Here is a 27688-nt window from a genome sequence, read left to right on the forward strand (position 1 = left end):
GTTTAGTTTGAAATTGATGTTCTAATGTTCATGATATCATCAACTATTTATCTGGTGGGGGAGGACATTTAAAACGATGCTTGAGACAGTAGTGGAAAATAGGAGCATAAGTTACGTGTCTTAGTACAATGGAGTAAAAACGGAGACATTCAAGGCAAAGTATTATGTTTACCAGACGTCGATTATACGTGAAGTGAAAACCGAACTATTTGTCATTACGCGCAAGCGATTTTAAGAACAAGTCACCTTTATTCACATATTACGAAGGCCTGACCGCTGGACGTAGTCATTACTGTTAATGGGGTAGCAGTGAGTATTATACGTTTACATCAATCAGAAATGGCGTTTAATGGGTTCACGAAGGGGGATTTTGTTTGGGTTGAATGGCGTTTGTCGCATGGCGCACGCACGATGGTGCACGCGGGATATAGTGGAAACATAAGAGCACCCGGTAATTCACTTCCAAACAAACATTATCCTGTCATGCTAGTTTACGTTTCACTTTAGGGACTATTGAGTACGGAGATAATGCCATTGCAAATTGGGAGAGTGTGTATCTGCGTGTGTGAAAAGGGAATAATGTGTTACCATGGTATACTCCAGCATTGGTAAAAGAAGGCGCCGTAAGCAATTTGCATACAAATATAGCGAACACATTTGGCATGTCCATGGATATCAAGCTATAATGGCTGTATACTTATAAAAACACAGAATTCTACTACATCAATATAATGGCTTATATGGTAGATGATGAATAAACATTTTTGTCTGCCTCTCTCTCTCTCTCTCTCTCTCTTATGAATTTTGGTCTTCATACAAATCGCAGACTCACAAACACAACTCTGCATATGAAATGAAATGAAATAATATTTTATGTATGCGTATACCTTTAAGAGAGTATGTAAGCATAATCTGTTTGTGCATTGGCTGCCTAACAATAAAGAACATTATGCACTATAATCGTGAGATAATATTGTGACCCACTTCATTATCCCACCGTTGTAAGACCCCGGCCTCCCTATACGGACTTAGGCTGACAGCGTGACGAACTCGCCTGGCGAAATATTAGATTCCTAGTCTAAGCAGACGATAATCTGTTCCAAATCGAATGATTCTAGCCTCGGTGCGTTCTTGCTTTCCTGTTTTCCCCGCTGCTCCATTGCGGTAACATTACTGTCCATTAAGTTTGGAGGTGGGGAAGGGGGGTTGGGGATGAAGGAATAAAGTGGATTTCAGCTCGGCTCTGTCTCGAAAGAGAGCCCCTTGTATCCACCGAACGCTCCTGATATTGAGGTCGCTTGAAAGTGATACTCGGGAGATCTATTTAAAGATTGTTTTCCCTTCGAAGAGGAATCATGGTGTCTGTTGAAATGTCACATCTTCTCAAGCGAGGGAGAAAATGACATTAGAGACCCTCTTCCCTACCGCATGTTGGTTCATTCCGGGCACATTATATTTGCATTAAACAAATCCAATCACACATTCAGCCATTCGTGGTCAATGTGATCCATCTTAAAATCTTCTTCACATAGCCAAAGGTTGTTGTCACAAACAACTTAGAATTAGATATGACCATAAAAAAACCCAACACTTTCATAATTGTAGTATGTTGAATGTCCTATTCATTATTATCTCGACCTGTTTTTCTGTGTGTCTGTCGATGCAATAAATATCTGTTTATGAGAGAACGGCTTGTGAGTGAAGTCTAAAGACTCATTAGTAACCTCATGAGTGTAATGAGCCCTTTTTTGTCCGTGTGTGTGTGTTCAACTCGTTAGCAGTATGGTTATATTATATTCCAAATTCAAGCGATAGATATGCCGTAGATTAATTCTTCTTAATCTTTTCCACATTCCATTAACTGCGCAGGATATTCACCTTTTTCGCATTTTGCAGCGTCTTTTAAAGAAACATTCCGTCCACACCACTGTTTGGCAAGAGACTGAATCTAGGACAAGTCTCCTCTATTAGATTTTGTAAAAGGACAAATATTTACAGCGAATGACGCAGAGACTCTCCCAACAGGGGACTGGTGTTAATCTAAAAGCCGGGTACTGCATGCCAATATCGAATCAGTTTCGGTCAGTGACTCTCCGAAAATGAAATTGTTTGCAAGGTCAGCCAGTGAAGATAGACGTTTTAAAGTTAAATGAATATTATACCATAGACTTGTGTGCTTTTGTAGTACGTTTTGTGTGTGCGTTCGTATGGATGCTCGCAATCTGCTGGTATGTTTCGCATCGGTTGAGTGTTAAGTACGTTACAAGAGCTAACGTTTATTAAAGCGAGGAGGATAGAGGGGGTATCGATTCGAGTGGATAGTATAGACTCTAGACTCGTATACTATGGAGGAGGTTTGCCTCTGACATCATACTGGAGTCACGTGGACTATTAAAGCCAGCTGGATGTGTTTTCCCTCTGGGTCGCTGCCAACACACGTGGATAAACGCACTGTAGGCAGTCAGTCAGGTGCGCAGTGGGGTATACCCACCATTGGCTAAACGCCGGCCGTCCCGGCCGCCCGCTGGTCATTGGCGCCGACACGGTGGGCGCCGATTTCAATAGTGTTATTAAAGTCATGGATACCAGATAGGGTCATCGCCCCTTTGAACTCAGACTACAAAGTCAACGAAGGGGAAAAAAAAACCAAGCATTTCCTTCTTTTGAAACAAAACGAATGGCTCCCAGAATACTATTTCGATACAATCGCGTGCGAATGATGTCAGAAAATTATATCCTGAATAAAGCATAATACAGTGATATTATAAGCGTGTTTTGTCATTAACACGGTAAGGCTGACCGAAAATGAAATCGTACAATAATGACGGGCGGATCCAGGAATTCCGCAAAGGGGAACCTCCTTTGCTAGATATATTTTATTAAAGGGGGCGCATGCACCCCCTTCATTTTCAATTTTTATTTCTTTTGTTTTAACCAAAAAATAAAGAGGGGGTACACGCGCCCGGTGTGCCCCCTCTGGATCCACCACTGATAATGCGTTCATTCTTCTCTAGGATATATCTACATGACGTGTATCTATATGTATCTACTGTGGCTCTAAATAGCCAATTGTAGACAAGCAGCGGACCTTCTCAATGTGCGATCTACTGGTGTGAGGGTGCGAATGGACGTTCTCCGACGCGTTTATGAAACCCAAGACGGCTTAATGTTAGCGATTACGGTTTCGAAGCCGCCGGCAAAATGACGCATGGAATACGAAGGCGATAGATTTGCGATGTGATAGGTCTAATTTGGGATAAGTGGTACGGCGGGCGAATTGGCGATGCATGTGTAAATGCGCCGGCCGCAAGCTTTCCATGCGTTCGCCTTATCTCCGACGAAATGGGTACAATTAAGGTAATTATCAGCGAAATTATGTACTCGCTGCAAAGCTTTCTTACCGGGTCCATCGGTGGCTTTTAAGTGCACGAATTCTAAACAATCTTGTCATTAGCAACATCACCCGACATACATGTTTCAATCTTCTTGATAGGATCCATCCATGGTCAGACAATTACAAACACGTCGACTCTCATTTAGATCGAGCTGTATTAAAGTCTCCACAAATTATGGTATACATCTAAAGCTCTCCACAAATAATTTGCGAGTCTTGTCCTCAACCAAATGAAAAAAAGAGGGATAAACGACGAAAATAAAACGGAAGGCGAGCAAAACAACAAGACAAAGATGAAAGACTCCATAATCATAGTTAGTAAGCATTTCTAATCGTTTTCTTCTATTTGCATTGTTCTCCACGGTATAGATTGTCTTTAATTGTCTTGTTTTTGCGTAAACACATGCGCAAACACATATCACGTAGTAAAAAAAAAAGGAAAAGAAAGAAAAAAATAAAGAAAAGCGAGGAGAGGGAGAAAAAGAGTAAAGTTGAAGAGAAGCGAGAGAGAGAGAGAGAGAGGAAACGTGTTTTCTCTATCACCTTATTGAAATTCCATTTAGTAGCAGATTAGATGTGGCACAATAAAACCTGCGCTATACATTGTTCTCTGTGTCATATACGAGCGTGACTCCAAACGACAATTGGCGTAATCAGATTTGTACTGAGAAGATATTCCCCATCAGTTTTGAAGCAGGTCTTACAGTGAGGCAATTACGATGACATTAAGTTGCATATCTTGATTATTTTTGTCAGCGTTGCTTTCAATCAGGCCCCTCGACATTGGCAAGAAGCTAGGGGCCTTAGGTTTTGCATCTTTTGGATGATTTTTGTTTCTGTCGTCGGAAGGATGCATGAGCTCTGACCTAATCATTTTTTTTCCATTTGAGGGGAAGTTCTGAAATGGAAGCCAAAGGCAAAGAAAAGGGAAAAAACACACACACGCATACACCCAAAAACGCAGTAGGTACATCGAGGAACCAATGGACCATCAGCAAAATAGCAATCTGTCGTCTTCTTCTTCCTCTTACTGCAAGTATTTTAATCATTATTCATTATTATTATAAATAAACGTATTGTCATTATTGGAAGTATCATAATAATCATACAGCATGAAAAAAAGTGAGATTTCAAATGAAGATATAGATTGAAATGAAAACTTTAATAAAAGAGCAGAAGCGAATGTTGTTCTCGTTTTGAAACAAATTCTTCAGAGTATTCTTATGTACTGATTGTTGATTTAAAACATTTTTGGCAAAAGGATGTGGCTAAAACAACATTGAAGATGTGATTTCATCTGCCATGCTTAATGGTTATTTTTACATAATAGGCTGTCACCCGAGGCATGCTTCCTCCTTTAATGTACTTGAAGTTTTAGAAATTTAGTTTTAAGTAAAAAGGATTGTTGAAGAAGTTATTTATTCCCCTTTCTCGAAAGTTGTAGTACTGCTACTTTTGTCCGTTCTCCCCCATGTGAATAATTCATCTGGCAGAAAATGTCCGAGCATATATAGTGACAGTAGTACTTTAACCGGTGAAATTGGCTTAGATGGACTTTCAGCTTCAATTTCATATTTCATGCGATGACAGTTCATGTTTAGCATCGGATTTCCAGCCTGCATGACGTGGAATGCATAATATCACGATTGGCGACTATGTGTATTTGTTTTGAAGCATTACATGCATATGGCTTTGCCGACATGTAAATTTCATGAGCAGCTAGTGCATTTAAGGTCTTCTTTACTTTTGTTGGAACAAAATGCTTATTCTGTTACTTAAGCTTATTTCACTTTAGATTTCATCTCCTTCATTTTCTTCCATGGAGCAATAAGTTTTTCATCTGTCTTCGGTGGGTTTGTTGATTTCTTATAAAGAATCAAGACACAAATGCAAACTTTTATATTTCCTAGTTTGCGTGCACACTAGTTTCATATCTTTAAACATGTTGCAGTGGGTTTTATTTCAATATCATCTTTAAGCATACATTATTTTCGTTTTTAAAGTTGGCTGATGGACACAACTGTTATAGGTACTTGATCATGGATGGATTGCGCAGTAGCTGAGGTATATGATATTTATGTAGTAGCTCCGTGTTGATTTGGTCTTTACAATGCACAAGAAACAATAGTAACACCGACAGACTATTAGAAATAAGTTGGAGGAGGGGTCCATACAGCCTGGGCCCAACAACGTTACCTTCACGGAGTTTATGCCAAGAAATTTATTGCTTGCTGATAAAACAAGGAAAAAAAATCTATTCATTTCCCAAAGTAAGGAAAGAAACACATCATCTTTGTAATGGTTTCTGTTTCCCGATGTAAATATAGCTATTTGTATTTGATATTATACGTAAGACGATTAATTGCTTGGGGTTCATGCTTTAGTTGTAGACTTGGATGATATACTCCATGTCTGCAATGCATGATGGCATCATTGTTGAAATCAGGGGACGACTCATAAGCCTCGTTTAATATACAAAGGCGGTTCCTGAATATTGATCGGTAATTAATTATCAACCTTGTGGGCCAACAATTCAATGATAATGGTATATTCTTCTTTTTGCAAGACAAAATCTCTGTTTTTATCAGACATAAATATCATTTATTATATTTTTTTCTATTTACCATCCTACATTGAAGATGCACTTTATGGCTGCCAGATGATAATGATAAATAACATTAAGAATTCGCCTTTCATGTAATTCATACATCTATATATATATATATATATATATATATATATATATATATATATGAAGAGTTTGTTTGCAAAAACCGATAAGTCCATTTTTGAAGATTTTGAAGTACGGTCTCGGTCATAAAGTACAAAATAATACCTTTTAAATGATATATTGGTCACTACATATAAATGTATATTTTTGAAGTTATGGTCAAAAGAGGCAAAAATTTTCTTATTATTCTCTATATTTTTCTTGACCTTTAATCGCAAATATCTCCATTTGGCAAATATGGACTTATCGGGTTTTGCAAACAAACTCTTCATATATATATATGTATATATATATATATATATATATATATATATATATATCAAGGTTTCGATATGCATGAAGCGACGGATGCGTCTTCAAAACGTCGACCTAATAACACTCAGCCGCCTCCATCTAAGTGTGGCAAAACCCATCGGAAGTACTGTCAAGATTGTGTAAGTGTAAGTTGTTTTTTATAATTACACTGCAGTCATTTCTTCATTTCACTCGGTCTCAGAGGACATACTGAATAGAAAGTGTGAACGCGTCCTGAAGGAATCCATGGCGTCCAAGTGCGATAAGCATTATCTGTTTTGCTATATTTTGGACAGGAACGGGTCTTTCCCTAGTATGTAAGTCCTTGAGGCCTGTTTCATACTGTCCACATGCAACGCCAGTGACACCACAAAACGCGTCACTGCTAGCTTTATGCCCATTATTCTCTATAGCTTTTGATAGATATTGGACCTCTTCACAATGTGCAGAAAACTGTAAACAACAATTCCTTTCACCCTGAGATTATCATCCTTTGATTTTTATTTTATTTTTTTTTTTTTTTTTTGGTTGCTCTGTATCAGATGAAATCAGATGAAAATACAACTTAACCAGCTGGAACACGGTACACTTAGAAAACATTCAATATCACTGCGTTTTACGCTACTCTTGATTATTGCGTTTCAATTGTTCATGTGCGCGCCTCGAGTGTAGAGAGAGAGTACAACGTGATTTTAGGTAGGGGCTGTTGTTCCCTTTTCTTTTCCGAGATGAAAATGTCGTGGACGTATGATTTTCAATCACATTTTCCCCCTCCGGGTCATGATTTATTGAACCCATTTGGGAGAGTACTTGTAAAATGATCGATAGCAATTTTTCTTACCAGCCTGCGTCCGGCGCACACTGGGGTCCCGTTCGATACACCTATCATAGCGGTAATGGGTCAACGAAGGGATGGAAAAGATTTCTTATAATCGATGGGTAAAACGTCCATGCTTCCTCGTATAGAGGAGGAACTATCCACCATTAATCGGAGTCTGTGGATTCGACTGATGTAGCAAATGACGTTTTACGCGGGAGACTCCCCTATTATATTATACAAGCTCATGTAGACAATGAAAACATCAAGTGTAAAACCATTTGAACTATTCTGCAGTAATCAATATCATGTTTTCATCATCTAGGAATTCACAAAGAGAAATATGACTTGTTGTGATTTGTCTTGTTTTTAACAATTATCAGCTGAAAATGATATGATTTTTGTGACAACTTTCAACCCCGTGTTACATTGGAAATGTTGGAGATATGTAAGAAATCCATGATTAATGTTAACCAATCCCTATTGAAGTGACCTATGTCTTAAGAATTATGAATAATCATCCTATTACATGTAACTTTAGGTAGCGATGGATTAATCTAATGAATCAGCTCCGCTTTGATAACTGAATGGGAAAATATAGATTCTAAGAAGGAATGAGCGTTTTCAGAATATTAACGGGATTGAATAATTTAGAGAATATTATAATGACAGAGCTGAGAAAGTTAATGACAGATTGTAATAAACAGCTATATGATCTGTCGGTTGTGACGATATTGATATTAGTGAAAATCACGACTAATCTCAGGCTATAAAATACTGAGAGTTTGTTTGTTTGTTTGTTTGTTTGATTTATTTTTCTTCCAACACAATTTCATACATAAATCAAAATTATTTTCCGTAATATCACATGGAATATCAGTAAGCAGATTACAAGTACATGATTCAAAGAAGGAAAATCGATGTGTAAATTAATTTCATTAACAAATTATAAATCGTATTACCAATTTTCCAAATAATTATCTGAGAAATTATGCGGAAGAAGGACTGCCACTATAAGCAAAAGCTTGAGCACGTGGCAGCCCAGGGACCTATCTACATAATACACAAAAAATTATATTGTTTGCGGAATGGAGAAATACTACAAAGAGTGTAAATGATGTTGGAACTTATGTAGTCACGCTTTACACTACAATATATTGCCCTTTTTAGGTGTGAATAATTACATTACCGACGAGAAACAATCAATAACCACGATAACGGAATGTCTAAAAGACTACAAAGGGATAGATGTAACAATAATATGAAGAATTTGGTCTCATAATGGCTTAACTTCATTCTTGTTAATTTGACGTATTTGGGATGAAAGCTGTTAAAAACAAAGAACCTAATAATAAAATACCGAATATTTTTCATCATTCCTTTTGGATATGAATTCCTTGTGAAGGAATAAGTGAGGTATCACATACTGGTATAGGGTTGTATCTTGTTCTATCTGATGATGGACGATGGTTAGATATGCAATGAAACTCTTCAAATGTCAAAGAAAAAATTTAACTAAACAGAATAAAGGGATGGTACAGTACTGGTTGAGATGAGAATTGGGCTTTTAACTTTTTGCGAGATACCAAGAAAAAACTTATGATATAGTACAGAGCATACCATTTTAAGAGGAATTCAAAGTTTATTTGATGAAAATCGGTTTGGAATGACTGAAACATCCGAAAACAAAGTAAAACAAAGCGATCGTAATAAAATGTGGGTCCCACACTTTATTAGAATCGCTCCTTTTTGGATATCTCAGCCATTTCAAAACCAATTTTCATCAAATAAACGTTGAATTCCTCATAGAATTACATGCTCTTTCATGTTTCATAAGAGGTTTCTCATTATCTCACCAAAAAAAAAAATGTTAGAAACCTGAAATTAGGTCTCAACCAAAACTGTACGATCCCTTTATCCCCAGGCTGAATGATCTTGTACATGGCACATCCGTCTCTCATGAGTAATAAGTTAAGATCTACCCCTGATCTTCACGGATCTTTGACTTCCTGGAAAAGCCGACTCACGTACAGAGTTTTCTTTAGAAAGGAAAGTGTTAGACTAAAACGCCCCCTTCCCCTCAATCGTCACACTTTGGTCATTTCTGTAAATTCCAGGCATTCTGAACGCATCAATAGGCTGTAAGAAGAAATTTTTGTCTCTCGTTAACAAAAGAAATATATGTCCAATTAGTCACGCTCTACAAGCGTTGTATCTGACGTGTCTGATGTATGATTTGATTTGATTTGATCTGTTGGTTTCTGCATTATCTTATTGCATTTACACATTGTTGATAGTATATATATAGATAGATAAACGTGTGATGATAAGCGTTTCTAACAGATTTGTATCGCCGAAACGATCCCTTTACGTGAGTAATGAATTGAGTAGAATAAATTGTTCTGCTTTATTTGTCCTCGATGCATTTACACACAGTATTTGAAAGTTAACACTATTTTCCCCGACACTTCAAGATTGACACATCAGCAGAAATCTTATTTAGCTGTATTTACATTCAAATCAAGGCACCTACAACTTATTTCCCTCGGGAGTCACACAATAATGCAAGGCTTGCAATTTATACAGTTTTCATTGCTTGAAAAGCCAAAATTATGTTTCCCAGTCGTTTCTCAAACATCTTCGTCACTTAATTTTTAGTTATCAATGTTTTATTGTCTTTATACTTTTTACCTTATACCTTTCAGTTCTTCCAAACATCACTGCCAGCATTACAGCGACACTAATGGCCAAATTTAATCTTTACACATAGGGCAAAAGAGACAGTTTGTCACATAGAATGTACACAGCATGCTAACTCAAACTCAGCCCCTTCCACCACCCCCTCTCCTACATACATACATACACACACACGCGCGCGCGCGCGCACACACACCTACACAAACACACACGCACACGCACAAACATATTTCATGAAATTTACTTCTGCAGCGGTGTTTCTCATATGGGCAAAGCAAATAGAATTTCATTGCAGTCTAGAAGTCTCGTAAAAGAGGCCAGCTCTCCTTTTTAAAAGATGGCTTATGGCTACTATAAACCAGAGGAATCATTTCTCAACTCATCAATCATATTGCTCAAAGTCGCCCGTACAAACCACTCGGCCCCGAACTCTGTTGAGGCCAACCCAGACAGCTTGGGGAAGCGGAGTGGGGTGAAGGGTGGGGGGGGGGGGGGGGGTGGATATGACACATGAATAGCATTGTCCGCAGGGCGCAGTTAGCTGCTAATGGTTGATTTAATCTGCATGGCTCCGTCGGTCGTTTGCACGTGCTCTTTTCTCGGCCTACCAAGAACATCGTCGTGTAATCACGTACCAGCGTGCGTGCCACGGCGCATTCTCCTTGCATTCGTCAATATTTGTTGCTATACTGTCTGCTGTATCCTCGCTGAAGCTGCGGATTAACGAGGGGAAATGTTGCATAGTTTTGTCGTTATTCCATCAGCCACAAATTCTCTGTGTCTTTTCTTTTTTTTTTTTCCTTTCGAGAACGAGATGATGAAATGTTACACAACATCCCTTTCATTTCAGCGTCAAAAGAAAGGAGACATTCCGATATCATGGCCGAGGCCTCAAATGTAGGTCAGTAGATCGTTTGTTGTACATACAAGCTGGTATACTGTTGAGAGTTTTCTTCTTTCCTATTTCGTCATCATGATATGTGTGGGTCGGAGGGGAGACATGAAATATAGTTCCTACGTGATCAATTGCCCTCGAGAATCTGTCATATTCTTACATGTATAAAAAAAAAGAATATATATCTCTTCATGCAAATATCAAACTTTACTACTCACTAGTCATGAATGACACAATTTCCTAACGTTCATTTTTTACAACTTCTGATCAAAAATATGCATGGAGAGATAATAAAAAGCTGATCAGAGCTTTCTTACGCTTCTCATGGTGTGTTTATTTATACACTGTATCCATACAAATTACTGGAAATGGTATCGAACGTGATTTGCGCGGGTGGATGTCTGTCTGTGACAGCGATTGCCATGGCAACCAAAAAAAAACAAAAAACAAACAGAAACAACAACGATAGTATGGCTGTACAAGGAGAAAAAACGTGAGATGCCGTCCTTCAATGTGTCAAAGCTTCTGGCCACAAAGCGGGGTTTTCATATTCGATGAATTGCAGATTTTTTTTTCTTCTGAATTTCTCACTTACCACTTTGCAGTGGTAATGCTTCTAAAACAGACACGATTTCTTACACAGTCAGTAAACAAAAAGGGAAATTAGAATAGCTGACTAAACTGCTTGCTTTTGAGCACAATCATGAATGGAATAAAGTTTTCTCTCTGTTATACGCGGCTTCTTTAAAGAGCATCAAACACGTAACTCGGATATTTTTTTGACAGACGGCGGTGTCTGCTGCAAGGCTTAGTGTCTGTCGCGCGTTACACTGAATAAACAGGTTATTGTTTTCACTCCATGGTGCCTTGCGTGGCAAAAACGTGGTTCCCCTTGAAAAGAGAGTTATTGATTCATACGTTGCAGTGACTTGAACTTAGCGGGTCTGCCTCTCTGTCCACATGACCCGGGTTCGAATCCCGAGTCGATAATTTTAGTGAGCAATGTTATGTGTGATCTCCACCTCTCGTAGAGAGGCAAAACACTCTGTCCCTATAAAGGATAGGACATAAGATGGAGGTCCATTTTGTGAGAGACACGTAGAAAATCCCGCTTCCTTCAGTCATCGCAAAGAGCAGGATAAAAAAACAAACAACAAACAGTGAAGTGGTCCGCCGCACATTCAACTGGACCTAAGAAAGACTAACTAGTGCAGGTGAATATTGGCTATCCAGCAAATAAGCATTTCATTTCATTTCATTTCATTTCATTTATTTCAACACGGCACATGATTCAGCCAGACGGCTGTTCTTCCTCATGTCCGTGCATCATGAGGTAAAAATGACATACTTTTTTTTTCAAAACATATACACATGTACATGAAACATATATACAAAATACAATTAGATGAAACAAATCAGGACAAAAGTAGAAAAAAAAACATTTACATAAAAAAAAGAGATGAATACATGCTTGGTTTACTTGAAAAGAAAAAAAAAAACAAAACAAAAACAAAACAAAAACAAATAAACAACCATGCACAGTTTATGTCGAAGTCTGAAAGATATTTTATGTAAACATAAGATAAAGGAATTGTTTCTTTCGAAAAACGTACTCACTGTCTACAGTAAGAACGAGTCCCGGGACTTATCAACTGCAATATTCTGTCTTTAAATGTTGTCTTGACGAAGAAATTTTGGGTCGGCTGTTATTGCCATAATCGTAAAGAAGATTGTTGTGCAGTTATTAGCGTCCTGTAGCATTTACCGTGCCCAAAATTAATTGCATCCACACTCATACGATAATTGAAAGCAAAGACATGCGTTCATCAGCAAAATAGATGCCGTCTTTCAAGCACTTCATATTCCATAGCCTGCACATCAAACTTCACATCAGGAAAATATTTATGTCTTCCGAATAATAGCATTTCTGGCATAATGTAAATCCTAAAGGAACTCAGTGCTAGAATTGATTTTCTTCTCTTTTGTTCTTTTCTGTCTGCGGGTCGGAAAACAAAAACACGTCATGATAAAGTATCAAATGAAATATGGCTTAAACAATGTTATAAGGAATAGATAAGTTGTTGAATGTGTTTTTCTTTCTAGTCATGCTAGTGCGCGGATTATCACTGGTTTGTCATAGCTTTGTTGTTGTTTTTTGTGTGTTTTTGTTGTTTTTAAAATATCCTGCACATGCTTTGAACAACTGTCGACGGCATAGACGAGTGAATTGGTATATCACTACAATCAGCCAAACCGCACCATCCACTGCGCAGCGATACAAAGTACTCTATCCAGTGTTCGCCCTCAGAACACAAGATGTACAGTCTTCTTCGGCAGCCCCCTCCTGATAGGTATAGGTTATCAGTCTTTACCATGCTTACAGCAGCATCTGCCGACTTCGTTCTCCACTGGGGCACGTCACGTGAAAATACCACCCCTCTGTTGACTCTGGCAAGGACAATTTGCCCAGTAAATGACGATGTAGGCCGAACAAATTCCCGGAGAATGCCAGCGCAAGAGAGAAGTTTCCGCCTACGATGAGGAGGAATTATATATACGCGGGAGTAGACTTGTTGGTTCGTAACAATCTCTGCCACTTCTATTCAAGTTGGCACACGTATTATGTGTTTTCTAGTCGAATAGAGAAAAGCTTCTGTTAGCCGAGGCAGGAATCAGGCTACATGTCCATGAAGTTAATATACGAAGCATTGCCCCCCCCCCCCAAAAAAAAAAAAAAAAGAGAGAACAACTGCAACATCTACAGCTTCTTCAAGAAAAGAAATAGAAGCTTGAAAAGGAGGACGTAACAAGGACGAAATGACGACGACAAGAATAGAAAAGCAAGAAGACACAACTTTTGAGAAGGAAACTGAAGTTCGGGAAACGATAACGAAAAACAATTCCAACCTATTGACTTTCTGCAAGATTTTATTTTGCTCACACATTTTTACTTTACAGGCAATTAATCGATACAAGCGTTTTCGAATCGTGACCTATGGGCATAACACTCATAATCACTCTAAATAATGACACTAAAGAAATCATTCCCTCTCGACAACATTTAAAATTATGTATAAACTATTTATTATTATTTTTATAACATTTTATTTTGCTCACACATTTTACTTTACAGGCAATTAATCCATACAAGTGTTTTCGAATCGTGACCTATGGGCATAACACTCATAATCACTCTAAATAATGACACTAAAGAAATCATTCCCTCGCGACAACATCTAAAATTATGTAAACCATTTATTATTATGTTTTTTCTGCATTCAAACATGTAGGCCTAGATTGTGTCGTGAGGAAACAAAGGTAAAGCTATACAGCGGATGACATTATTGATTAAAAAAGATTCAGCCACGACACTTCTTGAGGTTTACCTGTTGATGACATTATACAAACCTCTGGGTTTTTAACTCCAGTCTCATTTTCCTTTGCAATGCACCACTTTCTGCACACTGTGTCTCTGTAAATAATGTTTATTGTTGGCTTTAAAATAGTTAACAATTGATAGACTTCACATTTCATGCCCACATAACAGAACCAACTGTTTATTTCCTACGTCTGTCATGCTAGGCTGCGACAGTGTTTTGTGCTGAGATAAAGAAAAGAAAAGATATCTTCGTATACCTGGGCCCTGTTTCATAAAGCTGTTCGTAAAGTTACGAACAACTTACGAGCGACTGGTGATCAGTTCCGATGTGCTATACCTATCAGAATTTCAATAATTCAGCACAAGAACTGATCACCAGTCACTCGTAAGTTGTTCGTAACTTTACGAACAGCTTTATGAAACAGGGCCCTGGTCAACAGACACGGTGCTGTATGGCAAGGCGCTACGCAGATCACATGTAATGCAATGTTTACATAATTACCACCGCCTCACACTGTACAACCAGATGGAGACGGACGCATCCAAGACCCACATACTTGAGTAGCCACCATCATGCATTGCTGCAGCGTATGTTAGTGTGCAGTGTAACTAGGATCAAAACTGGCGCCACTTTCTGAGTTTGACAAGCTGTTATATACAGTGGGCTTTAGAATTTGATACATGGCGCTATTCTTGCGTCAATGCGTGCTTCCTTTAATTCTCTCCCTACCCCAAGTCTATCTCTTTCTAGAAAATGAAGCTATACATTTTTTTTTCTTCTTCTTCTGGTTAAGTCTGCCTCCTAACAAGAAGAAGAAGATGATGATGAAGAAGAAGAAGAAGACGAAAAAATAAGGTGTAGCTACATTTTCTAGAAGGAGATAGACTTGAGGTAGCGAGAGAATAAAGAAATAATTATTTTAACTTTCTCCCTCTTCTTTTCTTACATAAGAGTTTTTTTTCTCTCGTCGCTCTTTCTATCTTAATCTATTCATTTATCTATCTATTCGTTAATTAATCTATTTGTGCATTTGTGCATCTACTTATACTTTCTTGTTTATTCGTTTTTCTTCAGCTATGTATTGAATTAATTATCTATTCATTTGCTTTTTTTTTTACTTATTTACATTTTCGAGTATTACAAAACAAGTAAAGGTAGCCTGAATCTAATAGAAGATAGAGTGCTAGTAACCCTAAGTTGATACTTTGAGGCACCCTTGCTTGTCGCACGTTGCTGAGCCTCAAAAGTTTGATAGTGTGTATGGGTAATACCCGTATACCTTCCTCGCAGTGCGTAGGAGAGTATTGTGCACAGAAATTATAATATGAGTAGGCAATGTGTATTGTTATCTCTTTGGTAGACTGTCAGTGGGTTGCACATGTCTGTGTGTGTGTGTGTGTGTGCGTGTCTGTGTGGTATGTTAAGGATCCATGTGGTTTTACCTAAACATTTTGTGAGTAGTGATATTGGGTTATGTAAAGCAGCAAGGCCCATTGTTCCTCCTACACGCACACACTTGAGTTTAAAGCGTCATGCTTCGCAAGGCTTAGCTACAGCTTATTCCCTCCGATCCCTTCGGGAAATTCTAACCTCTCGACGTCGCAATGTCTGAGTCAAACAGGTTAGATATCATTTTGTTATCCACCCAAACAAGGTCTGTCAATCATATTTTAATGTAGATACAATTAATAAGAGCTTAAGAAACAGAAGGGAGCCTATATCCAATCACAAGAGAAAACAAAATCGGAGTGAACAAGAAATAACGTTATAGAGCAGAACCATAAGGATTACATTTATCGAAGCGATATAAAGATGCAGAGATGCTTATCGTGAGCTACAGTGATTTGTGTTTAGTCTCGACTCGAGCAGTCTTTTTGACGTGGCCTTGACTACAAATTTTACCTCCTCAAGATCTTGATATTCTGTCCCAATTCCGATCGATACGGGGACGTCTGCAGAACATGCAAGGCGGCGTGTCTCACCTGTGGGACGATGCATATCTAATGGGGGGGATGTCAGTTATGTGGTATGAAGGAGGGACTTTTTTTTTCGAAAACAGAAGAGGATTATGTAAAGCTCGTGCTGTTGTGCGTCTTTCGCCTCCCGTCGAACGATCTTGTGTGAACACACGTACACTTTGAATCAACAGCCGCCTGGCATACCTACCTTTGTCACTGAAGGAGCCAAATTCTATTAAATTACTTTGGTAAACAAATGCATGTTTGTTCTCCCAGATATTATTTTACTAGTGGAATAAAGTTGCCCTATAAATGACATTCTGCTTGTTCAGTACGCAAAGATATATCTATATCGCACAGACACGAACTGCCGAAATTACTTTAGTGTCTGAGAAATTCTGGAGACAACACATGATTTCTTTTGAGAGAATCTTGAAATGAATTTTGTTCTAAATTCGTCTGGGAAGTCTTTGTATTCCGTGCTTACTACCAGAGAGATAAGAACAGATGGATTAGCTTTCAGTCTGTGTAGGAAAAAGACAGATGCCCTTGATTATTTTCATTGTTACTATGTTGAGCACATTTGTCGAGAGCAGTGTTATATTGACCCTCTGAATTACTTTGTACTTTTGTTGTTTTCATAGCGCTTTCAATTTAAATCAATTCAAAGTAACACTATTTCCTTCAGTACCAAATCATTAAAATGATGATTTATGTGCGTTGAAAATTTTTGTGCATTAAGGGATGCGTCGCACAATAAAGACCAGCTTTAGCTTTGTTAAAAGCACACACACACATTGACACTCATAAATAGATAAACAATAATGCCTAGTAGAATGAATACGCTGCGCCACTTGAGACCTGGGATCAGTTAGTCTGTAGTGATAGTGTGTAGTCTAGAAATGTACGACAATGGAACGTTTCTGCCCAGTGATCTGAGCTCACTCGCCCACCCGTGACTGCAGGGGCCCTCTTCGTGTTCGGCCCGCCGGTCATCGGCCGTGGCAAGCACACCGCGAATCCATCGATCAGCTTGAGATATGATAGCGCGGTGTTCGCCATTAGATCCAATTTTCGCCGAAATGTTCCAGCGATACAGAGGAGGATGTATTACACCGCTTCGCCTCCTGGGAATGCCACAAAGCAGACGGAGGTTCGGGGGAGGAAAACCAACACGGTCTCGAAGAAAGACGTCGCCAAGTTGTGTTCTCTCTCCATTTCACAAGGCAGGCTAGGCTTTCCAACTGTTGCAACCGTAGCCCATTGCACATGCCATTGTGCACGTACCAATAGGAACAATGTAGAGCGCTCCTTCGTTATTGCATTTAAGTTATAGCTATAAAGCCTGGCACCTTGTACGCATTGCGTTGGCGTTGTTCTCGTTCTTATTGAAGTTGCTCGTTGAGTTGCTATCGCATTGATTTTGACAAGTATTGAATTTATATCTAATGGAAATACAACTTATTTTGCATCTGATTCATGGGTAGGCCTACCCAATTTATTCGTGAGGATTATTTTCCCCTTCTTTGATGTAAGTACGATATGGGCGAGTAAAGACTGTAAGACATCCTTCCATGTTAGCTTATTGCACTTTTTATCAAAGATGTTAGGATCCGAATAATCACAAGACTGGCTCATGCTAACTTTGAAAATGCTCCTCTGCGATGTTGATGGGTTTTGTGGAACAGCATTTTCTCGTCCGTTCTCTAAATTTAAAAATGAATGTGAATTCTGCATGCTAAAATGTGATGTGATTTCCTACATGAAAAAGATGGAAAATAAATGTTTCACAAACTTGAACTTGAATTTGGTATACCACTACGTACCAATAGGCATTGGACACGTGCTGCGATATACACAGTGCGCAAGTTTATATGAACTCGCCCTGTCCGCAAACTGGCAACGAAATGAAGCGTTGGAACTGCGCACGGCTGCCCGTTGCATTCTCACACTCGGCGGGATTTCGTAATCTACTGAAGATGTGAACTAGGTCGACAAAGCCCCTTCTCCCCTAAAAGTCCCTCGGAATTACATGGTGTCACATGACACGCTACAGCTATGGATAGGTGATGAAGCTTTGCACAAGGCGTGTCCTAGACTAGGTTATGCAGGAGAGGAAATTTGACATTGACAAGCAGGCCTGTGACTTCCGAAGTGCAAGGTCGAAACGTGGTGGCTCAGGTATATGGAGAAAGTAGTAGAGAGTGGAAGACCATGAGAGTGGAAACGGTCGGAAGCGCATGGCAAAAAAACCCCACCAACAACAACAAACAAACATGACGATTTCATGACTGATATCACAGCAACAGATGGAAGTTTGACACAAAGCTTTTATTAGCAACTGTTTTTTTTTTTCTTTCTCTTATTTCTTTGTAATTGTTTTTCATTGTCTCGTCCAAAAATCACAAACCTCAGGAAATGACGTAATGGTGACGAAATGTTGAAGATCTTATGAGCAGAATGATACTGTGGAACACACGAAACATGAAACTTATCTCTCTCTCTCTCTCTCTCTCTCTCTCGCTCCTGCAATTCTCTTTTAGATGACACTCTTTTAGTAGTATTAAAATGAAACAATTCGGAGACTAAAATTTGTCCCACTTTTCTTCTTTGGCAGGTTACGGTCACTCTGCTCCCCATACATCTGGAGGAAAAGTCTTCTGCATGATCTACGCCCTCATCGGTATTCCGCTGAACTTGGTCATGTTCCAGAGCGTCGGAGAACGTCTCAACGTCCTTATGGGATTCGGCGTAAAGAAAGTCAAGGGATGTCTGCGCTTCAAGAAGGTCGGAGTGTCCCACACGGAGCTATGCATCATCGGCGGCCTTGCTAACATCATCATTACGGTGTCAGGATCCCTGGCGTTTGTGCACTTCGAAGAATGGAATTTCCTCGACGCGCTCTACTACGTCGTGATAACGCTGACTACCGTCGGATTCGGCGACTACGTGGCTTTGCAAAAGGATAACGAGATACAGAAGAAACCGGAGTACGTGTTTTTCAGCATTATCTATATATTGGTCGCTCTGGTAGTTCTTGCGTCGGTGATGAACCTGCTCGTGCTGAGATTGCTAACTCTTAATACAGAGGATGAGAGACGCGAAGCACAGGAACAACAAGAAATTGCGCTGAGGCACAGCGCGGGCGAGCTAAATCACATTGACACGCATATGAATTTTTACAATCACAACCACGCGCGCGGACCGCTATTGGAACCGCACGCGAAGGGCGAGCACAGGTCGTTCTGTCAGACGTGCACGTGCAGCAGTAAAGCACGGCACAGGACTAACGCCAACTCGTACGCAGTGGATTTTAGTGTGGACACAAAAACGGCTTACGCAAATAACTACAGCCCAGCCGTGTACAGCACCTTGTATTCGGAAGACGCCGAGGTTTTCGATCAATTCCTAAATTCGGACAGATCAGGTAAACGGGCGTCGATTTGATTACGCAATCTGTGACTAACATGGAGTGATGATATAGACGCCTTGGGAATATCGGGCGCGATTTTGTAGACCCGGTTGTCTGCGTTCTTCTTCTACTTTACAACAATGGCTATATGATATGGGAGGTTATACCTCTGAGACAGCTTTATTAGTAAGCCTTTGTATGAACATTTCCACAGATATTCATGCACAAACTTGCCTTGGTTACTATACGTGCGTTCAATCTTCTTTTTGCACGTGTTCAAACAAGAGTGCTTTCATTATACGTGCTGTCTGGGTGGCAGGCGATAAAGCCCGACTTCTTTACTGTCAGAAAGTTCTTTGCTTGTTGACTAATTTTATTCATGCAAGATGATTGACACAGACATTCAGGTCGGGATTCAAAGCCTGATGCTGAAGTTGTGCTGAACAAGGAGAAAAACAAGTATATATTTTCTTCCTTTTTAATATGAGGATTACAAAAAGATGATTTTATGTATTTATGTTCACTTTTCCCGCTTCTATTATATTCATGGGAGATATGCTCGTTGCAAACCTATTTCTTCCTCTCATTAAAAAAAAAAAAGAAGAAGTAAGACTCATGTCGATCAATGTAGGATATTCAACACAAGGTAAAAGCAGAACAAATCCTAGTACTAGGCAAATAAGTTAATTTTGATGAGCCTGTGATACATCGCCAGAGTGTGTTGAAAATAAGATATATCATTCGGCCTTTAATACTTTCCTCGTTGGCATTTGGGTCATATCATTGACCATTCAGTCCTTATTGAATAAGGGCAACGAAACTAAAATTTTGATAAAAGTCAGCATCTTTTCGTTTCAAAGTCATATGAGATGGAACATCACTGTGTGATGAATGTGAGACTAGTTTAACATTGAAAGATGCGTGAATGACAATAATATTCTACTAGGATTGATAGAGTTTCAACAACAACAACAACAACAAAAAAGAATACCAGGTGACTTCCTCTATTAAACGTCCAATGCCAACTTTTTTTTTTCACTTTGGTTCTTGTTCTGAATGCACTGATGAGCCAGAATTGCATGGCTTTGCCTTTTACTCGATCGTATGTTGATACTTTCAATCAAACCATTTCGACACGCCCCACTTCGAAACGAATCGGAGTAAATCACTTAACAATACCCCTTTTAAACCGAGACTTTTTTTTTTCTGTGGGAGGGGTTCGGGTTTTCGGCTGAAATGAAACTAGGTCAAGCATTGATTTAGGTTAATGGTGTATATTACAGTCATGAAAGTTGATTTTTAAGGATCTATGAGATGCGCTTTTACTGTGGCACGGACATTTTAGGAGACATTTTTTTTCTTCAATTTCATGACGTAGGAATCAAGCGGGCACTGTTTGATATACCAGGTCAGGTTTTTTTTTTTTTTTTTTTTTTTGTAATGTTCTCTTGTGTCGGTGTGTGACCTTTGAATGATGCGACGGTGAAAGCGAATATTTCAAATGTTTGCCCCCATATAATGGCTCTGATGATTCGGGAGATAAAGATAACAGTTAAGATTACCACTTAGAGTTTGAATTTTAAATAGTTAACCTTTTCGGTGTCACGGATTTCGGTCAGTGTGCACAACGCTATCGAGTTTTCTGTACCATTCAACACTCAAGCGGTCAAACATGAGCCTTCTCTTTTGCGGCTGTATGAACAAAATCTTATCACTCTACTATTTAGAATGTACAATGTTCACAATTTATATGCCTTGCCCATCGGTTGCGCTTTCCTTACTGAATTGAATTGAATGAACATTACTCCCAACGCACGTAACAGAGTGGAAAATGAAGAGAAAAGGCCTTGATAGGAATATTCTGTGATATTCTATAACCACATGACATGGCCTCTCATGCTCTAAGGAAAAGAGGAAGAAAGTAAAAAAGATAAGTTGCGACCAGCTCTCTGATTCTACCCCCCCCCCCCCACACACACACACACACTTTCCCCTTCGGTATTCTATTTGTGAATCTTCCGCCATCCTGTTTTCAATCGTCCGTAACGGATGCGTGGCTCCCCCGTCACTGCAAACCATCTGTATCCGCTGACTTCCATATTCCTCTGCAAAGTGTGCTTTCTTTCTCTCTTTCTCCATCTTTGTCTATTCCACATGGACTCAAACCCCTTCCGGCTGTTGTCCCAGGCTACAAGATGACTCGTGAAGGGACGGTACGCCACCCAACGGCTGACAAATTCTCGCACGTGAAGCGATGCGCAATAGCCACAGTCGGCTACACACAGAGGGCAAGCATGAAACTTAAAGCGCGCCCCAACTGCTTTAGATTGAATAAGTGGAGAGCACCATAACAAACAAAACAAAACAATTGACAAACACGTAAAGAAGTAAACAAATGAGACTCCGGGGTCTTTTGTATTGTTTTCAACTCGTGATCAAATGAAATAGGTATTCTGTTGAACACGTGGGATTGTAAGTGTTAGACATTGCGAAAAATTTTGACGAACATTTCGATATGAATTCGTCTAGCCATGTCTATGTCGCTATTAATCAATGCAACTTGCCATAACATTAGGTTATACGTTTGGCATAAAACCCTTTCCCTATATGCGTAAAAGTTCTGCTTTGCGACACCCTCCAAATTAAACTCTATCCGTCATAAATTACCACGAAGAAAATAGTCTAGAACATTTTTCTCATGAAGTAACTAGAAGGAGAATTGATATTTTGTGGAGGTCATCATCAAAACAGCATGTAGCTGTATACCACGTCCTCCTTGTACTATTCTTATACCAAAGAAGACATACAGGACAAAGAGTTCAATTATTCTCACAGCTCATCTGAATATAGATCAAGCTATGAGCGTAAAAGAGGGTGCGTTTGGTTTATTCAGCCCGAAACGGTTTCTACAAAGCGTGAGAACAAGAGACTCCGGTGAGAACGGGTGTTGAATGCAACACATATTCTACTATATCATTTCGAGGTGTTGGTGTTTTAAGACAGCCGCACCCCTTCTTCGCCGGCTGACACGCTCCCTACGTGAGCACTTGTTCCATTATCGTTATTATCTATGCTACGGCGGAACCTACTTGAACAACGCGCAGGGGAAATCTAATTACATCCACACCTTGTGGACAGGTGGTGGACACGAGGGAAACTAACGGGTGCGACTGGACGCGCCTTCGAATGTCAAAGGCAAAATAAACTATTGTTTACCCCCCCCCCCCATACAGACGAGAGATAAATAACTATTCGATCAAACTCTCTTAAAGAATTACATGAAACAACTGTGGTTGGTGTGTATGAATCTTATCTTGTCCTCATCTTCAACACAAACCTACAGATTCTTCTACAAATTTAGAGAGCGTTGGCGACAATGTTCCTATGGGATGTCGCGTTATGCAGACGACACAACTTAGACGCGTTTATCCTACCGCCAAATTACCTGTCAGCTTACAGTACGCTAGCCAGAACAACCATTAATAGTGAATCCTAATGATTGATGGGCTTCGTCGGACCATAATGTCACAAGTTCGAATCAAACATTCACTCCCACGCGACACATTGTCATATAACTAGAATGTATGCTTTTACATCGGCAAGAAACATACCTGACATAGTTGACGCCACTTCAGAATTACCATGTAACCAAGTCCACTCCTTCCACCTGCGGCAGAAGAAATGTAAATATAGAGGGGAAAAAAAATGGAACACTGAAACAATCTTGCCTCTCTAACCTGTCAATAATTGCCAAGCTGGCTTTGTTCAAATCTTATCTGAATTCGCCTAAATCTTTGTCACTAGGGCAGATCTTTTTCATATCCCTTATGTTAATATTCACAATCCTCTGGCAATAGTTTGATTCATCACCGTACAGGTTAAAAAAAAAAGGAGAAAAGGAAAGATGGCAATGAACAAATTTATCTCCCCCTTTCCCTCCCGCTCCCCATCTCCATCTCCTCTCTCTCTCTCTCTCTCTCTCTCTCTCTCTCTCTCTCTCTCTCTCTCTCTCTAAGGAATGACATGCTACTAGTAACTATGACACACGTGATCGTAAAACTCGTCTGATTGCAACCAATGCCTTGCGATGCGGCTTAATGCCCAGCATATTAAACGAGGATAATTCAGCGGTCGTTAAAGAGTACGAGACACGTAGACAGATCCATACATCAGAGGCATGCGGGGGAGTCCGTGGATTTGTCCGTTTTGCCTTGCTCGGGCAGCGGTGCCATCACCGCAGTTTGGTGGCGCTTCATCGCATTTCCTCAGCCAACCCGCCCAAGCCAAGATTGCTATTCGTGGCAAATGTAGCTTTCAATGCAGAGAGCAGTAATAATTTGAGAAAGACGAGTACGTCTCAGGCAGGTACAGCGCTGTCGGATTTTAGACCTTGAGTCTCTTCTTGCACTCGCTTAGTGAGAAGAAGGAGAAGAAGAAGGAGAAGAAGAAGAAGAAGAAGAAGAAGAAGAAGAAGAAGAAGAAAAAGGAGGAGAAGGAGGAGGAGGAGGAGGAGGAGGAGGAAATGGTGTACGACCACCAACACAGCTTCACATTAAGCCACACCCTAGTTTGCCCATGTACAAGAAAATAGACTTATCAAACTTTTTTTCAGGTATTATTTTTTTTCCAGTTCGCGGAGAGTTTTAATTTCTTGTGGTAAAAGTTGCACCATCGACCCCCTCAAAGATAAAGCTTGAAATGAAGCGATCAAAAATATCAAATCGATAAAAATATCATAAGGCATGCCATCTCTGACAACACGGAGGAAATCTTGATCCATAACGTTCTAGAACTCATCAAGTTCCTTAATGCAAAAAGCTTTTCAAACTCTATACTGCACTCATAAGAACGCGAACAAGGTTCTTCGTCTCACTATAACACAAGATGGCGCTTCCGTAACTTTATTGACATGGCTGTGATGGAAAAAAAGGCGCTAGTTGCGACGCAAAATCACGAAATATTGTCACTTTTCTTCCCATTCTCTACTTTGTTACGCTGCAACACCTCGTGTAGGTGCGATGCCTTTTAATATTTTGATACAAGCTGTCCTTCAAAGCGAAGGCCGATTCATGCGGATTTGATGAGGTGTCGGAGAATTATTAAAACATAGCCGTTGTAAGTCTAATCACAGGTAATCGATCAATTCACGCGACTACCGCCCGTGTGTACGCACTCAGACGCGGCTCAGGGTCAGCGCGTGAGCGCAAAAAGTGCACTTCGATACACGTGCAGGGGTGTTAACACCATCCTTCAAACCCTTGCCTTTTAAAGGAATGGTGACTTCAGAGAGAACGTTTTCATATTGGCAAGCTCGATGAAAACAAATTGAACAGCAGATTGGCGAAAAGATCCACCGATGGAATGTACAACAGTTACAGAGTCAATGGATCATTTAAGCGGATTTTCTTTTAAGACGGTAAAAGAATGACTTGATAAAACAGAAAAGAGTTCCAGTTGCGTCAGTCAAACGGAGTGGCATCCTGTTTTAGTGTTCACGGAAAAATCTGGATGATACAGTCAAACTGCATTCTAGAATTTTATATGTTAATATCACAAATCATGTTGGAAGTTCTGTATATTTCTCAAACGGATTAAACAAAAATCTCATGCTTTCAGTAAACACGGAATTTGTGCGTGTCGATAAATTTTTATGATCTGTGACGTCATAGAAAATTGGCCAAAAGGCCCCATCGAAAGTGGTCAGTGGGCACCATAACATGATTCATTTGGCGGCATGACCAGACCTTATGGCATTACAATTAATGATCCTTACAGATTTTGCTCCACTTTTTTTTTTTAATTGTTCGGTCGTGTTTCACCACTTTCATGGGGAATGTGTGTCCCTTTAACCGATTACTCACAGTGATTAAGCACTTACATTGAATTTTAGGTTTCAGTTCTCTGCCACAGAGCAAAGAATACCCAGGTTAAATGCAATCACATTTATATTATAGCGAGGAAAGTGTATAGTGTTGCGTGGCAAATTAGTGATCAGGGACACGGGAATTATTTTGAAATAATGTAGCTCCAAAGTACGTTGAACTTCACCTATGTTTGTTTGTTTTTTTATTCCTTTACCTCAATGCAACTTTGCATAATTGCCAGATTTGAAATAAAACTAAAAGGTAATTTAATGGTAAAACTGGAATTTAGATTTGTAGTTGGATAGTCCATGCTTATTGATTGTCTGTCGGGCTGTCTTGGATATTATTATATTTACATTGCATGGGTGGGGAGTTAGAGTGATATTTCAGAAATTCAATGGAATAAGTATTGTCTTAGATTCTTATTTTTTTCTTTATTCACAATTTGCATATATTTGTCTTATCTTCATCTGAAATCAAATGGGTTGATGTCATGTTTGAGGTCAGAAATAGCCATTTTTCTCATTTATTCATTATTTATTTATCTGTATGAGAGAATCCAATGTTGAGAAGGCGCCTCTGGTAAACGAGTTAATTTGATTTCGACATTCATCCTCCTATATGAAAACTGCTCTGCTACCATAAGCAAAGTATACTGATTAGGAAACCGTCCCACCCGTCTCTCTCCCAGTCCCCTCCCCCCCCTCCCCCCCCCCCCAGTTTCCTTTATATCTGTTTCTCTCCCTCTCTCTCTCTCTCTCTCTCTCTCTCACACACACACACACGCACACACAAACACACACACACCTACATCAGAAGACAGACCAGAGCGTTAGGGTGATTTTAGGGGATAAGATTGGCTTGAGAAGAGCCACGAATAGACCCGAGGCAAGGCGAGCTGCTTTGGAATTGGCAGCCCGTTTGATCCCGGGGCAAAATTCCGTGTCGATATTATTAGAATAATGTCCGACTCCGTTTGGCCCTGACCCAAAAACAGCTCCCCGCACCCTTCCCCTTTCATCGCGTGCATTTCGGGGCCATAACAAGAAGTGCATCCCGCCGTGCCAACTGCATTTGATTGCCGACGAGTAAATTGAAGTCTGAAAATCACCTCTCCTCCATTTGTTTTAGTTTTCTGTGAATATCTTCAAGAAAATTATCATTAAACAGTTGCAGAAACTATTAGTCATTATTCATTTTGCACACCTCATTATCTTGTAATCTTTATCTCTCTCTCTCTCTCTCTCTCTCTCTCTCGCTGGTTCTGTCCTTCTTTCATTAAAATGTCTCGTGTTCAATTTACAATGCAATATCCCGCCATAATTCGCCTGTACAGGTCAAAAGGATGATGCACTGATGAGGAACTCGGCGTTGCCATGGCGACATTGACGTCATAAATTCATTCGTATTCCTCGAGCCGTCATACGTGTACGACTTGAGGTTCTATTGTCCGTGATCCTCGCGCTTCTCACAGCAGTTACCATTTTTAGACTGTTCTTTCTCTGCATTTTGCATTCACATCAGGAAAACTGACGCATTTATATACATTGGTTTGCTCCAAAGACACTTTTTTTTTTCTTTTTTATCAGGGATGCCCCGGCCCATAAGGGTCGTATCTGCCAATGTATTCAGGCACCTGCCTATCTTAAAATCCCAAGTTCTGGCAAGTTTAATAGCATGCATAACCTAAAAATAATGGTACTTTCTCCACGTCTCACGATTACAGTTTAAAGTCTCATTAAAGTGTGCATTTATTATCTTCGAACGTAATTGATTGTTTAGGCAAGTGCCAGTTGTTACGGTCGTTAATGTTTCAGGCATTTTAGCTCTGCGGAAGTGTGATTATTATTTGCCATTTTCTTCCAAATTAAGATAAATCATTAATTTTTGGTAAACCACCTAACATTCTTCCCCCTCCCCATGCTATCTCCAATTCTGCGATAAATACATTTTATTGAAATGAATATAGACAAGATAATCTTGCTTTTGTCATTTACTAACCCCATCCCCTGACTTTTAGGGGTTACCAGTCTGCAGTAATCCAGAAGTGCGTTGCCATAACACCGGCAACTTGTGATGGAAATAATTTCATATATTTCTGTAGAGAGAACGGAATATATGGAATATAGATATGATTTTTATAGATGTCTGTGGAAATAAATAATGTGAGATAGGAAGAGCGTAATATGTTTTTAAGGTATCAATGTGATATTGATATAAAATGCTCAGAAAGAAGATGCTTTACT

General features: G+C 39.6%; 1 protein-coding gene across 1 annotated transcript in view; it reads left to right on the forward strand.

Annotated features, from left to right (window-relative positions):
- LOC140240091 (two pore potassium channel protein sup-9-like) overlaps nt 1-19613 on the forward strand; it is a 56420-nt gene extending 36807 nt beyond the window's left edge. The window contains exon 2 of the mRNA XM_072319898.1: nt 18784-19613. Within this exon, the coding sequence (XP_072175999.1) occupies nt 18784-19613 (830 nt within the window). The remainder of the gene's footprint in view (nt 1-18783) is intronic.
- Nucleotides 19614-27688: the final 8075 nt, after the last annotated feature.

The sequence above is a fragment of the Diadema setosum genome, chromosome 16 (genome assembly GCF_964275005.1).
Source record: "Diadema setosum chromosome 16, eeDiaSeto1, whole genome shotgun sequence".
In the NCBI taxonomy this organism is placed as follows: domain Eukaryota; kingdom Metazoa; phylum Echinodermata; class Echinoidea; order Diadematoida; family Diadematidae; genus Diadema; species Diadema setosum.